The 19616-nt window shown below is 42.1% G+C and overlaps 2 protein-coding genes across 2 annotated transcripts; one reads left to right on the forward strand and one right to left on the reverse strand.

The window, feature by feature from the left end:
• Positions 1-576: 576 nt before the first annotated feature.
• TMEM155 (transmembrane protein 155) lies at positions 577-7135 on the reverse strand. Its single transcript, XM_033215152.1, has 6 exons — positions 6766-7135; positions 5715-5823; positions 4136-4205; positions 3471-3533; positions 3179-3336; positions 577-2117 (listed from the first exon to the last, which is right to left on the reverse strand). The coding sequence occupies exons 4-6, from the start codon at positions 3522-3524 to the stop codon at positions 1937-1939; spliced, it is 393 nt and encodes a 130-aa protein (XP_033071043.1). The 5' UTR covers positions 3525-3533; positions 4136-4205; positions 5715-5823; positions 6766-7135; the 3' UTR covers positions 577-1936.
• Positions 7035-8753, forward strand: LOC117085859. The gene is made up of 2 exons (XM_033215153.1): positions 7035-7370; positions 8461-8753. The coding sequence occupies exons 1-2, from the start codon at positions 7054-7056 to the stop codon at positions 8489-8491; spliced, it is 348 nt and encodes a 115-aa protein (XP_033071044.1). The 5' UTR covers positions 7035-7053; the 3' UTR covers positions 8492-8753.
• The last annotated feature ends 10863 nt before the right edge of the window (positions 8754-19616 follow it).

Below are 19616 nucleotides of genomic sequence, written 5' to 3' on the forward strand. Positions count from 1 at the left end.
AAAACTATAGTTTCTAGCTTAGAAGAAAACACAGGAGAATATTTTGTTGACAGGGTATAGGTAAGTCTCTTAGGACAGAGAAAGCAATCAACACAAAAGAAAAAAGTAGATAAATTAAACTTTAAAATTTAAAACACATCTTTTGAAGACACTGTTAAGAAAATGAATAGGGTAGCCACAAAGTGGGAGAACATATTTGCAAAGCATATATATTTGATAAAGGAGTAGTGTCCAGAAGATATTAAGAATTCCTATAACTCAATAACAAAAGACAAACAATCCAAAATAGGGCACTCGTAGAGAAATAAGGTCCAAGTGATGCTTAGTGTGATGAAACAACCAGATACATAAGAACTAATCCAGTAATATTATACAACCTTCATACTTTACCCAAACTCTGAATATAATAGAAGAATCATTTAATATTTCAAGAAGATAACATTAATTGGCATATAAATTTGCCCATTAAAAAGTAAATTTAACATAAAAATAAATACTTCTATCTATGAATCTCATTCTAATTGACCATTAATAAAGTTTGGTAATAATAACTCACCAATAAAAAGCCACATGAAAAACTGTGTTACATATAGTTTATTTTTATTTCATAGCCTTTTAAAAAATATAAGCCACCTAATATTTTGAAAAACATACACAGAATAATCATTTAGCTGCCACAATATTACAAAAATAAAATGACACAGAATAAACTGCACAAGAGAACAAAATAATCTCTGCTGAGTCACTCTGACTAGGAACACACAATAGTCACTAGGAAGGTGAAGTGGAGCAGTACTGCCATTTCTTCAAGATCAGTTATCACTCAAATCAATCACAGGTACTCCCAGGAGACCATTCCATTCACTATACAGGAATATGTGCAATATATAGATGCCAAGTTAACATCTTGAATTTAATTCCAAACACCATTCTTTCTTTTCCTCTGGGAGCCAAGTTCAATGGCAAGCTAGAATAGTGAAGACCATGGGACATCAAGCCCATGACTGACCCACACCTCTCCCAGCTGGTTCTACAACACAAGAAAGAGAATAAAGTATACTGTGCTATCTAACACAAAAGCTAGTAGCCCCATTTGGCTATTTGAATTTAAATTAATTACAATTAAACAAAATTTAAATTTTCCTTCCTCAGTCACACTAGCCACATTTCAAGTGTTCACTAGCCCCATGTGTCTAAATGGTTACCATATTGGACGCTGCAGATATAGAACATTTCTGTCATCACAGAAAGTTCTTTTAGACAGCCCTGGATGTGGGAAGTGTTTCTTCTTTGCTTAGCTAGGATGTAGGCTGCTTATAGAAGCAGATTTGAGAGGCAATTCTTCTCCCAGGATATTCCTAGACTGGTGGTGGAGTCACAGAAAGGAGTAAGGTAGCCTTTCTTTGCATAGGTTCCCCTCCTTCATGCATGAAAGCAATGGTCTTTTTATAGGAATCAAATACACAAACCCAGACTCCACCAAAATATAACTGACAGGAAAATTAGAGAGGAGAGAAATGATGCAGATGAGGGAGCAGCGTGGTAGAACATTCTTTATCCTACACCAACCCTCCATGAAGAGGTTATGGCCACCAAGGAAGTGCGCAGGTACCCAGGGCCCTCTAGAAAATCCTGATGTGGGACAAGGATATTGGCTAAGAGAGGTCAGTCCTGTCAAGAGTTTTGTGAGAACACCTGACATGCCTTCACTCTGCTCACTGTCAGAGGGGAGCAGTGCTCCTTGAAGCTTTGACAGTTGTGAAGGAACTAGAGTTTTGATCTTTTTGAACTTTATGCTCCTCTGCAACTGTATTTTGTAGCCAGGGCATAAAATGTTAGTTGTCCTCCCAAGATCCACCACTATCTTCTTCCTCATCAAGAGAAAATGGATTTTTGTCAAAGGCAGTTATATATCCAGCTACAAAAACTATATTTCTCAGACAATCTTGCCGATAGCAGTAGCCAATGACACAGTTCTGGCCAATGAGATGAAGGCAAAAGTTATTGGCCTGCTGAGGAAGCTCTTTAAAAGGAAGTGGATTCGAACTGGCATGCCCCGTTTTCTCTGTGGGCTTCCTCCTCCTTCTTGTGGGCAGCTGCAGGGACCATCTTGGAACCTGGAGGAAAAAGTCAAAGTAACCTCAGCAGCCACCTTAATTAAGCCTGACACCTGTGAGCTGCTGAACCAACACCAGCAGCTGCCTGCCTCTAACCTCCTTCTTCTGTGAGAAAAGAACAAACCCTCTAATTTGTTTAAGCCGCTCTTCAGTCCAAAACTTCCTATTCCATTATCAAGATAAAAATTCATCTTGATTCCCAATAGGAAAGTGTGATTTTCATCTGAAAGGAAAAGACATCTTGCTTGAAGAATCTGTACCTATTCAATAAATTTAAGTAACTTCAGAGTCATACTAATAAAACAAAAGTCGCAGATAAAGGTTTTAGCTCAAACCCACCCATGTCTTCAGAATCTGTTTATACAGACCAAGAATGGCCGAAATGTTTGGGTTCATTATACAAAGTGGCTACTATTAAGGACAATAAGAAGGTTTTTTTAACCTTAATCCATCAGAAAGCTTTTCCTGCATGCTTATTAGGTTCTGATTACTGGGTCTAAATGCCCTTCTGATAATCCAGCTTCCTGTATGGGAAGATGCTCATGACTCAGATACTTAATCAGATCATTATTAACCCATAACATTATTTATTTTGTGTAGACAAAATAAAAAGTGGAGGACTGAGAAATGTATTTCACTGATTCAAACAAACAAAAAAAAACTACATCAAAGATTTACAACTCAATTCTTAACCTTCCCTTGTATGTGACACAGACAGCTGATAGTGACATTCTAATGATCCTAGAGTTTTAATTGTGGATTTAGCTTAAATATGCACAAATATTTCAGAGTAGCTGTTAAAATTAAAAACAAAGTACAGCACTGTGTAGATACCTTATGTATTACATTAGTATCTTTAGTATTCTACCAGTCTCTAGATTAGTAAGTGTGACTTAGAAAAAACCAAACATTTCCCACTATTCTAAATGGTTTAACCATTTACAAACTTTAAAATTTTGGTCATTTAAAATTTAACTCCATTGCACAGATTTTGAAACTATAGACAAAATTGGAAATATAGAATGTCAAACTAAAAAGAGTATTTCATATTTTTTACTCACCTAGTTCCAAGTTTCCACCCCTGCAAGCGAACCAAAAACAAATCCTGGCACCTTGCCATTCCCAGAAAAGCCAGTGCATGGCACACTCTGGGTAAATTTTCTCTCTTATTCTGTAGAATCACACCAGATGGCATCAGTTCTGCATCTACAGCTGTGCCCTAAAATTGAAGTTCAGACATAGGAATCTACTTTATTAGACATTTTAGATTTTGCAGGTGTGAGTGTGATGTCATTCTCATTCAATTTAAAATGGTTATCTTGCCAAGTAGAACTGCAGATCCATTGCACTTACAAGTTTGGAAATTAGTGCAACAACCAAGATTGTCTTGATAAGATCTGAAGCCATTTTGAACACCTGAAATTTAGAAACAATGATGAAATAATAATATTTGAAATAAAATACAAATATTACATAATAGAATTATGGCTCATTTCCTTATAATGTAAGAAATTCAAGTCACCTTCTAACATTGCTGAAGAATCACTAAAAACCTTTTTATTGAAAATAAAACATAGGAATCTTCTATAATGAAGTTACATTAATATAATAAGCAGTTATTTTAAATATTCTTGACTTTTCAAGTGCTTTAATGTCTATCTCATACTTACACAGTCTTTAAAAATAGACTTGGCCCATAGCGACAGTCAGAACAGGGGGTGGTCAGGGGATGGAGTAGCCAACATATAGAAGCCTGAAACCTAGATCACTGTGGGTGTCAGAGTATTAGATCTAAGTCAAAAATGCATTAAGGTAGCCAAAAATGTGAGTTTGAAAGTAGTTCTAATTTGGGAGCTCGGTCTATGTCAGGTCTTGGAAAAATGATGATTGAATAATTAAATAAATAGCAAAAGACAGCTCATCTACAGGTGTCAAAGTTTCAAAAGCAGAGCCTCTAACAAAGCAAGGGCAGGGCAGGAGATCAACAGCAGCAAGATCTAAGAGCAAATGTGAGTTACCTTAATTCCCAGAGCTTAGAGTCAAGTTCCAAGCAGAGGTTGAGTAATAGGAATAAATATTCATTGTGGCCTGGATAAATGGAAACTTGGTCATTAATGAATTTGATTACAAGGAGGTAATAAAATGACCCTGGACACAAGATAGAAAGGCACCCCTGCTTTCTTAGGAACATGAGTCAGGCCGGGCGCGGTGGCTCAAGCCTGTAATCCCAGCACTTTGGGAGGCCGAGACGGGCGGATCACGAGGTCAGGAGTTTGAGACCATCCTGGCTAACACGGTGAAACCCAGTCTCTACTAAAAAATACAAAAAGCTAGCCAGGCGAGGTGGCTGGCGCCTGTAGTCCCAGCTACTCGGGAGGCTGAGGCAGGAGAATGGCGTAAACCCGGGAAGCGGAGCTTGCAGTGAGCTGAGATCCGGCCACTGCACTCCAGCCCGGGCGACAGAGCAAGACTCCGTCTCAAAAAAAAAAAAAAAAAAAGGAACATGAGTCAGTAGAACCAGCTGAGAGATTGGATTAATACTCAGATGGTAATAAACTAGTCACCCTGACTTTTCAGTAGTCTCCTGTCTAGGAAGAATGATGGGCAGGTTAAACTCATGGATACCAGTGGTGCTGCTACGAAGATAAAAGGATTGCAAACTCAAGAAGCCAAGTATGTGGTTAAACTAATTTCCATTCTGGTTATTCTAAAGTGTGAAATGATTGTTTTCAATCCTTACAAAAACTATCATTGCTAATTAATTACTCCCACACTCATCTTCAATGTCCGTATTAACCATACATCCCTTTAACTAAATGCCACTGCGGAGATATCAACCAATTAGAGAACTATTGTTCAAAGCACAATACAGAATCACTGCAGTTGATTCAGGGAATTCAAACTGGGAATTCAAATCAAGTCTTACCATAACTCTGATAAAGAGGTGAGAATTTGCTCATACCATAATAATTAAAGTAAACCACTTATTTATTAAGAACAGGCCTATCTGGGGAGAGTGAAATAGAAAGTGAGAAATTATCTGATGTCTTGGGCCAAAATTATTCACCTGAGACTATTTTTCCTTTAAAGCATTAAAATAATTGTCTTACACTTCACTTTTATATTATCAACTTAGGCAAACTTCAGTATTTCATTTTTTTAGCCTCTCTATATGGTCTTTGTGTCTAAAATTAGTATTTTCAGTACTATAGTTATGACTTAGCTTATCCCACACTGACATGACTAACCCAAATCCTCCCTTACTGAAGACAGAATATATCTGCATCACATATTTCACCCCATGAACCCCCGCACTGTTTTTCAAAAGAGCAGAATGATTATTAAAAGTGCAAACACTCCTGACATCTCAGTCAAATTTCCACAATCCTCTACTGAGACACTGATTCTCCCAATGAGTTAGGAGTCAGTTTGGCTTTGTGGTTCTGGTAGAAGCTCGCCAGATTTGAGTGGGAGAGAGCCCTTTCCTTCCTTGTACCCATTTCCCCCATCCTGAACCTACATGTTTTCAGGCCCTGGATCTTTAGAAGTTTAGTCATAACTAAGGCCAGCGTGAAACCATGTGCCATCCCAACCTACCATTTGCAGAAAGCTTCCATCTCCCGTTGTTCCAGCCTTCTTTTTGCAGGCCCAAACTGTCTTTGCAGCTGTGGTCCCCTATGCACCAGTCAAGGGCAGCAGCTCGGCTCTAGAAAGAGAGACGCCATAAATCTAGGGAAAAGCTTCCGAAGGATGAAGATATTTCCCAAACTAACATTACCGAGAGGGTACTTAGGGCATACTGGTACTCGTGTTTGCTCCTGCCCGCCCATCTTCTGCAAAAGTTCTGGTAATTTAAACTGAAACCACAGACCCGCCTCTCCGTCCTTTTTCCTGTTTCCCTACGCTGTGCAAACAGTACCTCTTTTAGCTGGCCTTCCATGCCATCACCCAAAAGGTCACGTACCGGCCAACCCTAAGGCATCTTTCAAATGACTCTCACTGTAACGTTCACCATCCGCTGTCCCAGATTCGAAACCTACCCTGCACTGCAATCCGCAGGCACTAACTGTGGTTGGTGGCTAGAATATGAGTAAGGATCACCGGGAAGAAGGGATTCCTCGCTCCAAATGGGCAACTGAATCTTCCCTCCCCCACGCCCCACCCCAGCACCACCAGACAAACTCCATTTACCATCTCTCAAAGCGCAAAAATGTTTAAAGCAATATTTAAAATACTTCAAGTGCGCTCTTTCCTCCTGCCACCAGTCCCAAAGCCCACACACTCTTTCTCAAAAATGTGGATATTCAGGTTAACCTTCAATTTTGTTCGAAAATAGCTAAACTGAATAACCCGAATAATTTACTTTTCCACTCCTTGGGTATAACTAAAATGCAGTTGAACCGAAAAGAGCTTGCTGTTGTCCAAAGTCACTCCGGCTCCAAGGGGCGAATTCTCTTTTCGCCATCTCTCCCAGCCCTGGAACAACTTGGGGTCCCTCCCGAAGAGCAAAGCGCCAGCCCAGACCCCATACACCCACCGTCCCTGGCACCCGAACGCGCTGCGAGCCCCAGGCCTCCCACAGGAGCGGAGACCCGGGTACCTGCGCCTCACGCCGGAACCGACCCGTCAGAGCCGCTGAGCCCCGCACCTGGAAACTGGGAGGCCACGAAGTCAAGAGAATTGAGGCGGAGACCTAGCCCAGGGCCCGCGCAGTTCGGTGCCCTCCCGCCAGTGCCCGCACTCGGGTCACACCGCTTGCTCTCGGGAGAAGCCCCAAGGCTCGCGGTGCACCGAGAGGCGCCCAGGCTGGAGCGCCCCGGCTGTGTTGGCCACGGAGTTCTTCAGCTGCTTGATGACCACGAAGAGCAGGAGGAAAAGTAAGAAGAGCAGGAAGAAGAAGAGCGCCAGGTAGAGCAGCAAGTTGAGTTCCCACTCCATGCTGGAGGCGCCGGCGCTCGCTTGCCGTGCGCGCTCGGGGCGGGCTGCAGCTGGAGGGCGAGCGCGCCGCCCGCACACCCACCTCCCGGCACTCCCGCCCCTCGCGAGGCCGTGCCGCTTTGGGCGCCGACTCCGGGGTCCGTGCTCTGCCTCCCCCGGCTCCGAGGAAACGCGCCAAGGAGCTGAGGAAATCCGGCGCCGACTCTCCCAGCTGGCACCAGAGCCTTCCGCTTCGCCGAGATCCTTTCAGGTGCTCTCGAGGACGCGAGCGACTTCCCTAGGAGCGAACTTTCGCGGGCAGGGACGCCAGAAGAGGTAACAGCTCAGTCTCCCAGGGGAGGTCGGGACTGATGTTTTGCAAATGATTTAAAAGTTCCACCCCCAACATCCAGTAGGGTCCCTAGCCCTCTGCCTTCCGAATTCATTTCTTTCGTTATAGCCCTCCATTCCTACTTTCCGAAAAGACAGGGGTTGCCATGGCCCAGAGACCCAAAAGAATGAAAGGTGACAGTGAAGACGGGGTCTGAAAGGCTATGAGATGATTTCGTGCTATGAGCTGTCTGAGTGAATTCCTGTTCGAGCTGTCTTGCTCTTCAGAGTAGCAGATGCATTCAGTGTTGAATGTACTTTTCTATGGACAACAGGTCATTTGGAAACTCTTTAAGAATACAATGTATTTCAGAAGTTATATAGCACAAAGTTTTCAAATATCGGCCCCAAATTCAGTTTCTTTCGTGAAAAGAGGAAAACAAGTTTACTCAAAGTGTTTCTTGAGTCTCTAAAACCTTTCTGTATCTAGTTGACTTTACCTGAAGCCCATATCGCGCAGCTTTGAAAGCTGTTCAGTGTATCTATTACTGCGCAAGAAATTAACCCCAAATGTAGTGGCTTCAGACAACATAAACATTGATCATCGCTCACAGTTTCTGTGGGTCCGAAATGTGGGAGCACTGGCTGGGTGATTCTGGTGTGGGGTTACTCATAAGGCTCCGTTCAGATGTCAGCCAGGTCTGCCTTCAGCTGAATGCTTATGTGGAGGTGGAGGATCCACTTCCAGGATGGTTCACTCGCTGGCTGCCCGGTAGAGCTGGTTGTTGGTGGGAGGCCTCAGTTCCCTTCCATGGGTGCTTCCAACATAGCTGCGGGCTTCCCCCAGAACAAGTGATGAAAGGAAACAAAGCAGAAGCTGCAGTGCTCTTTACCACTAGCTTCAGAAGTCATGTGCGGTCACTATCCTACTGGTCACACAGGTCAGCCCTATTCAGTGTAGTAGTCCAAGAACATGAACGCCAAGGAGTGAGGATCACTGGGGCTGGTCTTGGAGTCAGCTATGACAGCTGCTAATACAGCCAGTTATCATTGCCCATTTGTAGGCCTAACTTTATTTTATTCTTTGTTTATGAAGATGTGGAATTGCCTCCTGGACTGAATTCTGAGGATGAGGCCTGACAACATCCCTAACTATAATAAGTGGCTGCTCCAGAGATGACAGGGGTTCAAAGAGACAGGGTGGTATGAAAACAGTGTGTGAACTGCAAGTCTCATGGACCTGATTCTAGTGTCCACTCTACCTGTCAGGGGTCACTTTTGCTTAATGACTTTCAGTCCCCTCGTCTGTAACATGCCTTGCTTATCTTCCCTTGGATTTGTTGTGAGGCTCAAAAATGAGCAAATGTTAAATAAAAATGTGCTTTGCTATATAAACGTCAGATACTGTTATTATTCTTTTACCAAGGGCCCCCAATGCTGCAAGCTACTGAACAAAATTTCCAGGCCCTAGGCCTCTCCACCAAGCATCTTAGTGCATAAATGAAAAGAATCTTTTTTCATTTTCTCTTTGTCTCTCTCTCAATAACATTATATTGATCCACTTCAAGGCAGTGGTATGCTGGAACTGGCTCGTAATGACTCACAGGAGCTGACTGTTAAATTTTGTAAACCAATTATTAAATTCCAGCTATTATTAAAAGTTAAATTATATAAAGCTACAATTATGTTAACAACAAAGGTAATTAATACTCAAAACTCATCACTTTCTAATTATTTTATTAGGTTGGTACAAAGGCAATCACAGTTTTTGCCATTAAAAGCAAAAACCGTGATTGCCATTAAAAGCAAAAACCACGTACTACATTTCACTGCTGTCTGTGCACTTGAGGTTAATTCCATGTGTTGTAGCTGTGTGGAGAAGATGCTGCATAGTGGTATGTTACTGCGCATCTCTTCCCAGCTGTGTTCAGTGCTGTCGTGTTGGTAGCCTGAAATTAGCTATGATGAGTGGGTTTGCCTTGAGAAAATGGACAAATGCTACAAATCAGGACCAGGCAGGCAGTTGTTACATTAACTAGCACAACACTGCTCGTGGGGCTATTGAGAGAAATTTGAAGTCTTATACAAGTTTAGCAGAGATTTGTGATTTTTTTTTTTTTTGACTGCCCAGAATCCACACACCTCCACTCTAAGCACCACATGTTCCTACGGATGGAATTCTCCATTTTATGTAATCTTGGCAAGAAGACAGATCCCAGTGCCTACTTTCCCTTGCCACCTCCTGTTACGGAAACCAAGGGGATCAGATATATCTTTTACCCACTGCTGATACAGTGTGGGGAGGAGGGCAAGAAGAACTATGCCAGAAACTTAGTCAAATATCCTTGTCTCCACTCTGAATCTTGGGAGTTGACAGAACAGGAGGAATGTTCAGAAGTCAGATGTATCCCCATTGCTCAGGCAATCTGAGCGCCAGAACAGTCCCAAGAGTGACCTAGGCATGGCTACTGCTGCCTGCCTCGACGGCATCCTCAACTCCTGGCCCAGACCAGGCCCTCCTGCTTTCTTTCCATTCCATAACCTTTCACTGGCTTTCCAGGAAATCTTATTGCTGTGAGGCCAAGTGGTTAGTGCCAGTTTTCAAAGGAGAACACTGACCAATTAAGAAGGCATTGCTTAAGTACTTGGCACATGTTAAGCACTCTTAATTAACAAGGTGTTTGGTAGGAAAGGCATGTGATTTGGCACATTGCCATCCAGATATCCAAGCTATCGAAGGATGAAAATTGAAGCATGGAGAGGTTAAGTGACCTGCTGAAGATCACACAGCTGGCAAGTGGCAGGAGAGGGATGTGAACGCAGGAAGTCTGGCTCCAGAGCCTGCACTCCCAACCCTCGTGACTGTACTTCCTCACAGGGAAAAGTGTACTTTTGTGTGCATGACCATCAAATTAATCAACATATTTTTTCTTTTGAGCGTCAGACTAAAAAGAAACACATTTCAAGAGACATATGTCTTCTGCATCTCAGCTCCTACTTTTGAAATCTTGAAGGTCAGAACTTCAAATGAGCCAGTGTTTGCCTGCAGAATGCTGTGGGAAAAGGCCAAGGGATGAAGGTTTTATGTTGCCAAGCTCAAACACATGTCAGCCTTTCTAACCGTAGCTATTTAGATTATCCATTTATCTGAGCAGCTTAAATGGATTTATAGGTATTAACTAACAAATTCTTATATTCACTTTCCATAGAATTTGTATTTAAAATAATATTGCTGCCATGAAAAATAACATACTACATTTAGTAGATGCTCCCAATGCTTTTCAGTCTCTGGTCATATTTATGTACCTCATAAAGGCTCTGAACTTCAGTTTATATTGTATAAATGACTCCATATGAATAAAGCAGAATCTTTCTCTTCCTAAAGATGCACATTAATGGAAATTCATAGAAAGAAAACCCAAGCATTTTAAAAAGCAGAAAGGATACTCACTATAGATAAGAGCATAACTGCTTCCAGCAACTAAAAGATGCACAAATGGGTAGGTGGAGGGAGCTGTGTCACTACAATCACATACGACTGCCCACAGTGTGGACCCCACATACACTCCCACTAACAGCGTGCCTCATCCCCCACTCAGAGTTAGACTTCATGCATCTTTCATCTTCTCAGTTTCCTCCCCGGGGGTCTCAAAACAACTAGATGTTGCCCCGGAGCTGCCCAAGGTCTTAGCCTACGTACCTCTATGGCGTGTGGCAAGATGAGGGTTCCCCTTCCCTTTTCCCACCTTGTTCCTCCCAACTCTCATCTCTTATAGGAAGCAGGTATCTGATCATAACAAGCATCATAGATATTTATGAGAAATGATTAACACCAGGAACAGAAAGGTTTATGTGTCTCGTAAATGTGCTTCTCCAAAGAGTCTAAACACCTAAGACACCCAGAAAGGGCTGTAAAAATCTACTGTCACAATCCTACCTGGACTTACCTGTTGTTGGCACCTGGAGGATAGAAGCAGCTTCCCCAGGAGAAGGACAGGAGAAAAGCAGGAGACAACAGAAAAAGAGATTTCCAGGCACCTTTCTAGAGGTGACTCAACTTGGCCTGACGTGAACCCCTCCAAAAAACAAAGAAATGTTTTGCAACATGCTCTAGTCTTAAAATGTGTTGTTAACCTGGGTAGTAAGACAGGTTCTTAAGTAACAGCACACCTTCCCAGGTGCTGCAGGCCGTAAGAATTGAGTGACCCATAGATGATGTTTGCTTAGATGGGATCACCTTAAAGCACCCATGCATGTGCTGGGAATGAGGTCCATACTCCTTGGAAGCTTCCAGGCCCTAGGACCCTGTCCTGGCTAGTTAGGACCTGAATCAGCCCCAGTGATCTTGGTGACTCCAATGGCCCAGAAATATCCCAGCCATACTATTCATGCCTCTGTGGCACCTCACCTCCCTTGCTTCTGCTCCATACACAAAAACACCACCATGTTCATTTCTGCGGAAGAGATACAAACTGGACCTCCTGGAAATTGCTCCTTGTTGATACTCTTTATCACCCCTACAACCCTCTAGATCAGAATTAGAAAGGCTAAGAGAATGCTCGCTGCTGTAGGAGAACAGAAAAGTGAATTGTTCTGCTTGAGGGAGTTGTATAAAGTTGATCAGCTATTACTGTAACACCCCATGATAGGATTTGCTCTTTACACCGTCACCTCTTCCCAGATCCCATCCTCAAATCAACTGTATAAATATGCATTTTATACAGTGCATATAAAATGAGATGCTCTTCAGGAAATAAGTAAAATTTATGTGATAAGCTATTTAAATTTCATGTAACCGTTCAGGAATTCCAGTGAGAAGGAAGTAAGGGAGGGTGGGAGGAAGGGAGGGAGGGAGAAAGGGAGAAGGGGAGGGAGGGAGGGAGGCAGGAAGGGAAGGAAGGCAAAGAAAAGAAGTCTAATGAAGACATTTATTGGAGGGGTATGTGGGAGAGAGTCCTATGTGGGTAGCCCTTGAAATCCAGAATTTGCCACTAAGAATAGTTCTGGGAAAAATACTCTGGATTCTGTCCTTGATTTAGAATGTCTTTAAACACAGCAGAAGATACACTAAGTCTGTTCAATATTGGAAAAGAAAAATATTAAGTGACAGATTGTAATTGCAGCCAAATGCTATATCTTCAGTTTGGATTCTGCAGTAAATTAGCAGGAACATTGAAAAAAGTCGATGTGACTGTGGCCGACCCTGGACTTAATCAATACTATGTCATGTAGCAAAATAAAGAATCTGAGCATTATTAAGCAATGTATCTTTTGTTCAGCATAACTTTAATGGCAGTGGAGAAACTGTTGCTGCTGATGACAGGTCTGCAAGCTCCTGCATGAGTTGATGATGAAGAGAGATGAGCTTGCACACACACACAAGACAAAAATTGGGCAGTCCAGAGGGCAGAAAAGAATGGATAAAAGTAGATTTTGTCTGTAACTCCCTACATCCTTAGTGAAACACTAGCTTGTGAGATCTAACCATCTCAACACTTAGGGCTTGCACTCCCAGACCTGGTGACCCAATCTGCCTTCCAGACATGTGCAGGTAGACACTGTGGCACAGACTGGCAGCAAACACACTTGGTTCCAGGCCCAACCCTAGATACTCGACCTTGTACTACACCATATACTGTAGTGCTGTAAATGGCAACAAGACTTTATTTAGGTATCTACCTCTTCTCCATGCATCCCATGTGACTTAGAGGAAACTGTTCCAGGGAATTGGGACCATAATGGTCTAAAACTCATTCGGGGAATATGAAGATTTTTTTTTCATCCAGGAGGGCACATCTGATGTAAATTGATCTAATCTAATTCAAGTATTACAGTGTCCAACAAAGAAAACAAAACCACTATAAGTATCTAAAGTAGGGGAATTTAATATTGTTTAAACTCATAAAATTAGTTACAAGGCTGTTGAATGGTAGAAGGAGTAAAAAGGAGACAGTAAGTTTACCACAAGATTGTAGCTCTCCTGGACTAGAGAAGCAAAGAGGAAAATGGGATTACACAGAGCCCATGATCACTGTATCAGGAAAGACCCCCAAGTATCCATGGCTGCTGCTGCCGGTGGAGAAGTCGAATCTCCCAACTGGATCCAAGGACTGGGCTCACCAGCCACCTCCCAAGACACCACCAGAAGCCAGGAAACAAAGAGGTATTCTCCCTTCCTCTCATCTTCCAATCTCATGGTAATGCCTCCCATTATGACATTATCTAATGGGAAGCTGGGTGGCAGGGGACTCTAGGCTCTCAACAAGATGGTTGAGAGGAGAGAAGGGCAAGAATGAAGCTGAAATACAACAGACACTACCCAGCATAGGAAGTACACATGATCCATGCACTGGGGAGAGGGTTCTCTCTCATGCATGTCAAATATAAGTAAATAAGAATGGCAGCCCAGTTTCTGGTGGCAGCCACCTTACGTCCATGGGGAGAACCTGCCACAGGATGTGGGTGATTTGATAAATGGCACGGTAGAGAGAACCTGCTTCCCTGATGGCACTACTGGGCCAGTAAATCCATCAATCTTGAAGGCTTGCCTACCTCTGGGCATTCTATTTTGCACAAAAATGCATTTCACTATTGTTTAAGCTGGTTTGAGTTTGATTATTATGAATTGCTAGAAGCACCCTAAGATATATTCAAAAGTCTCAGTTTTCTTATCTGTCAAATGGGGCTAATAGCATGATATGACATCTACTTGAATAAGGGTGTTGTAACTGTTAAATGGAATAATACATGTAAAGCCCTTGGCATTTAACAGGCACCTAACAAATGGTGATTTGTGTTATTATTGTTACTATCATTTTTAATGGAGGTAACAATATTTCTAACTGTGTTGCCAAGCAAATATAGCTTAATAATAAATGTGGTCAGCCACTCCAGGCCAGCCTTCCATCCCTGCCACATACAACTTTCCATGCTGAGGCCTACACACCACCATCCACCACACAGCCTCCATCTCCCTTTTTTCCTCCTTGTAAGAACACTGGAGCCACCACCAGGACCTGGAAAGTGGATCAATCTGGAGCTCTTCATCTGCCACGGCTGTACTTTCCATACCTCACTATGGAAGCACTAGGATGATGTGGAAAGAAACCATGCTGAGAAACTGGTAAAACAGCAGAACCAATAAGGTGGCCTAATCTTCAAATCCTCAGGAAGCCAGACCATGAGAACTAGGAGAGTAAGCCGAGTACAAAGGAGTACATTTACATTGTTTAAAGTATTGTGTCTTTACTGATATTATCTAAATAGGCCACTGAAATTATCCAAATTACAAAACAACTCTGGGTTGTGTGACGTTCTGGAGACTCATTATGTGAATGAGCAGGAGTAAGCAGCTTGCATGAAGTGGTGGCCGTAGAATCTGGCATGTGGAGCATCTCTTTGACAAGCCCATCCTAGGCTTGAGCCTGGGAACTCATGGCCATGGGGTTGACTTTCCATGGTCACCAATATACTACACACATCTTTGGGTTATCTTCACTCTTCCCATAGACTGTACCAAACCATCTGCCTTTTTCCCTTCAATATTTGTATCATTCATTTCAATAAAGTAAGTTGCTACCAGAAAAAAAAAGGAAGGAATGAAACCCTAGCCCCAAACTCCTTGAGGGGATGGATTTGAGGTTTCTTCCTGTCTCCTACTTGGACCAGCACAATGATTAAACCTCTTTCAACCAAGAGTGTTAGCTCATACCTATAATCCCAGCACATTGGGAGGCAGAGGCAGGTGGATCACTTGAGGTCAGGAGTTTGAGCCTAGCCTGACCAAAATGGTGAAACTCCATCTCAATTAAAAATACAAAACAGTAGCTGGGTGTGGTGGCACATGCCTGTAATCCCAGCTACTCAGGAGGCTGAGGCACGAGAATCAATTAAGCCCAGGAGGCAGAGGCTGCAGTGAACTGAGATGGCACTACTGCACTCCAGCTTGGGTGACAGAGTGAGACTCTGTCTAAACAAACAAACAAACAAAACACGAAGGAAAGAAGGTCGTTAATTCCTAAATGATTCTGATGATTAACCAGATGTGGGAATCACTATTCTACTTCAACTTCTTTATACTGCCGATAAAGACGTTGAAACCCAATGAGAATAAGTGACTTACCCAAAGTCAGACACAAAAGAAGTACAAAAATGAAAACTGCAATTCAGGCTTACTGTCTGGTAGTTATGTTCTTTCTACCAATTGAGAATTCCTTTCTTTTCTTTTTAAACTATGTAGCAGTTTTCCTATAGTTAGAATTGTTTTTGAAATGCTAATTTTGCCTCTGGATTAGAATTAATTAAAACCCACATTAAACTTTTAAAAAATTATTAATTCACAATACAATAGACTGCAATGTTTTATCTAAGAGAATTCAAAGAAATGAATTCTTCAAAAAATAAGACAATTATAATTTTTCAATCAAAAATAATATTAATAATTTTTTAAAATTTGATGAAAATAATGTGTCTTACTTACCACAGTACCTGGAAGTTCTGCAAATGAATCACTCACTTGAAAGGTTTTGAATAAAGCTAACCTTCTCCTGTCTGTGTTAGATCTTCTCCATGTGCCTTTCAGGTCTACCCTCCACTCTGCTGTGTGTCCCATTAGCTCATATTGATTAGTCACTCCTTGCCCTACACTTTCTGCTAGGCTTTCTCCAAGGGAGGCATCATTGAAAGATGGAAGCAGAGAGGGGTTGTGGTATTTATTCCCTGGCCCCTCCCTGCCAGACTGGAAGTTAATCATAGCCAACTCCCTCCTCTAGAGTCCTCAGTGTCCAGTAGCTGCTGATTTCACCAGGTTCCAGTACCCAGCCTCTCCCTTTCCCTCTTTGAGATTATGGATGGTAACAGTTTCCTGCTGTTGCTGTCATCCCTTCATTACCATCTGCTATGAACTAATTGTTTGCTATAGTCTGAATATGTCCCCCGCCAAAATGCAGGTGTTGCCAATGTGAAAGCATAAGAGGTGAGGGTTTAAGAAGTGATTGCATGAGTGGAATTGAAACTCTTATAAAAGAGGTTTCTTACAGCATTCATTTGGCAAGCTTACCCTTCCACCTTGTGCCCTGCTGGGGCACAGCGTTCCTCCCCTCAGGAGGATGCAACCCTCCCCAGACAACCAAACTGCAGCACCTTAATCTTGGAGTTTCCAGCATCCAGAATGGTGAGAAATACATTTATCTTCTTTATAAATTACCCAGTCTCAGATATGTTGTTCCAGCAGCACAAAACAAACTAAGATAATATTTGTGTCCCCTGGCCCCAATTCATATGTTAAATCCTAACCCTGGATGCATAGGAGGTGGACCTTTGATAGACAATTAGGTCATAAGGGCAGCACTCTCACGAATGGAATGAGTGTCCTTAAAAGAGACCACAGAGAGCTCCCTCACCCCTTCTAACATGTGAGTACACAGTGAGATGACAGCCATCTATGAACCAGGAAGTGGGCCCTCACCAGACATATAATCTGAGGGCACCTTGACCTTGTATTTCCCAGCCTCCGGGACTGTGAGAAGTAAGTTGTTTAAGCCACCTAGTCTATGGTATTTTTGGTACAGCAGCCCACACAGAGTAAGATGCCATCTCTTTGATCATCCCTTTAGAGGATGCCTGGCTCTTGGCAGATCCCTGAGTGATACTCCACTCAGGCATTTCTCTTCTGCCTCTTGCATCCCTTGAGGGATGGGATTCTAGATGGCTCCACTGTGGATTAGCTGTGTGTCTTCAGGAAAATTGTTTAACCTTTCTGACACTAAAGTTCATCAACAGTAAAAATAAAATGTTGCAGGATTGTTTTAAGAATCAAATGAGAAATTTATGTGAAAGCATTTTGTAATGATTACTACATTAGAGGTAAAACCAATGATCGATGTTTGTTTTGAATTTTATTAATTTTTATATATAGAAACACATTGTTGAAACTTTCCCTATTTCAAAAAAATTCAGTATATCAGGGGACTGAAAAAGAAGCTGTTTTATGTACAAATGATGATATGCCTGTGCAGTAAACTGAGGAACTAATATTGACTCCATCCCTACTGTCTGGTAAAATAATTTCACAGCTTTTTCTGTGGAAATTATGAATCTGCTTGTGTGACGACTTTGATAGAGGGGGTGTTTACATCATCCAGGCGGTCTCCTAAAATATTTGGAAACATTCTAATCCATTTGATTTGCATCTAGGTAAATGTTTCTCATATACAGCGTTTTTTCTTTTCTTTTTCTTTCTGAACATGGAAAAATACACTTAACATAAAATTTACCATCCTGTTTACTTTTATGTGTATAGTCCAGTGGTATTACATATATTCTTATTCTCGTGCAACATTACCACCATTCATGTCCAGAATTTTTCCATCTTGCAAAACTGAAACTCTATGCCCAGTAAGCAACTGCCATTTCCTCCTTCCTCTAGCCCCTGGCAACAGCCATTCTCATTTCTGTCTTTATGAATTTTACTGCTATAGGTACCTCATGTAAGTGGCTTCAGTAACTTTCTTTTCTGTGACTGGCTTATTTCACTTAACATAATGTCCTCAAGGTTCATTCATGTTGTAGCATATGTCTGAATCTCCTTCCTTTTTAAGGCTGAATAATATTCTGTGATGGTTAATTTTATGTGTCAATTGGACTGGGCCCTGCGGTGCCCAGACATTTAGTCAAACATGATTCCAGGTGTGCCTGTGAGGGGTGTTTCTGGAGGACATTAACATTCTCCTATTGGTTCTGTTTCTCTGGAGAACCCTGACTAATACATATTCCATTATATGCATATACCATTTCTGTAGCTATATTTTATTTTCGTTAAAACTGCAGTTTCACCATATGATCTAAAACATTAAAGTAATCTATTTTAGTCGTGAGTTATAGGAAAGCATACACATATCCCTCCTGGACTATTTCCTGTAGAGTTTAAATATGCTTAACATAGAAAGCCACAATGCTGTTTTGCACATATGAATAATATTTCTACTTAGTTTTCTATATTTAGAGAGGCCAGTTCCACAGTGGCTAAGGTATAGGCTTGGTATGATTGCCTCCATAATATGTCATATTAGAAGGCACATTGTCATGAATACCAATTTTAATTTACAACAGAAACCCTGGGTGAGAGATTCTAAGGCCTCTAGTTGGAAATATATCTGGAATTCATTTTGCTATCCTCGTCATAAACCAGCTATCAAATGACTGCCTGCCCAAGCCTCCCTCTGGCTTTTGTATCAGCCATCTGGAAGCCACCATGAATCTATCCAAGGAATCTTCTTTTTTTTTTTTTTTTTTTTGGAGGTGGAGTCTCGCTCTGTCGCCCGGACTGGAGTGCAGTGGCCAGATCTCAGCTCACTGCAAGCTCCGCCTCCCGGGTTTACGCCATTCTCCTGCCTCAGCCTCCCGAGTAGCTGGGATTACAGGCGCCCGCCACCTCGCCCGGCTAGTTTTTTTTTTGTATTTTTTAGTAGAGACGGGGTTTCACCGTGTTAGCCAGGATGGTCTCGATCTCCTGACCTCGTGATCCGCCCGTCTCGGCCTCCCAAAGTGCTGGGATTACAGGCTTGAGCCACCGCGCCCGGCCTATCCAAGGAATCTTCTAACCCTCCCCTCTGAAACCGTTATTCCCGATGAGAAGCTGCTGGCTTGGAGAAACAGGCAAGGACTCTTTTTGTCACTTTATACTTATGTGCTTTGTTGTAGCTTAATGGCTCTGAACACCTAAACACCAAGATGACCAGCATCATAGAGATGGCCAACTTGAAAACATTGTTTTTCAAGAATTCAAAAGCTATGGTTATAAATTCACCACAGGAAATTGTCTTACAGTTTTTTTTTTTTTTTAAATCACCTATGAATCATTGCAAAAAAGAAAATGTTCTGGATGTTTGTGAAACTCGTGTTATTTGAACACTGATACTGTCTTGAGGTTTTCTTTTGCCCCATCACAGATACTGTTGGTTGAACTAAGTGATGCTGTTATAGTCATTACTCAATAATGTAAAAGAGGACTTGTGACATCTGAAGAAAATGCGTATTCCTTGTCACTGGTATACATCTGGCTCTTGTGTGCGGCCCTTCATAATCATGACCTCTTCAAGTGCTGTATGGCTGAGCTGGTGGGCTATGATTTTCACTATACATCACTAAGAATTATGTTTCTCCACCCACCCCAGCTGTGGTTGAACCGTTTCTCACCTTCAAGAAGAAATGAACACACAACTCCTTATACAAAGCTCAGCACCTGCTACTTAC

This window comes from Trachypithecus francoisi, unplaced genomic scaffold (genome assembly GCF_009764315.1).
Source record: "Trachypithecus francoisi isolate TF-2019V2 unplaced genomic scaffold, Tfra_2.0 Lachesis_group1, whole genome shotgun sequence".
Lineage (NCBI taxonomy): Eukaryota > Metazoa > Chordata > Mammalia > Primates > Cercopithecidae > Trachypithecus > Trachypithecus francoisi.

Excerpts from the sequence above, each read along its gene's own strand:
- TMEM155 (XM_033215152.1), bottom strand. The coding sequence starts at position 3,524 with ATGGCTTCAGATCTTATCAAGACAATCTTGGTTGTTGCACTAATTTCC. Across the intron at positions 3,337-3,470 it reads TTGCACTAATTTCCAAACTT|GGCACAGCTGTAGATGCAGA; the intron begins GTAAGTGCAATG and ends CTTCAATTTTAG. Across the intron at positions 2,118-3,178 it reads GGGTGGAAACTTGGAACTAG|GTTCCAAGATGGTCCCTGCA; the intron begins GTGAGTAAAAAA and ends TTTTTCCTCCAG.
- LOC117085859 (XM_033215153.1), top strand. The coding sequence starts at position 7,054 with ATGCTGGAGGCGCCGGCGCTCGCTTGCCGTGCGCGCTCGGGGCGGGCT. Across the intron at positions 7,371-8,460 it reads GGGCAGGGACGCCAGAAGAG|ATGTGGAATTGCCTCCTGGA; the intron begins GTAACAGCTCAG and ends TTGTTTATGAAG.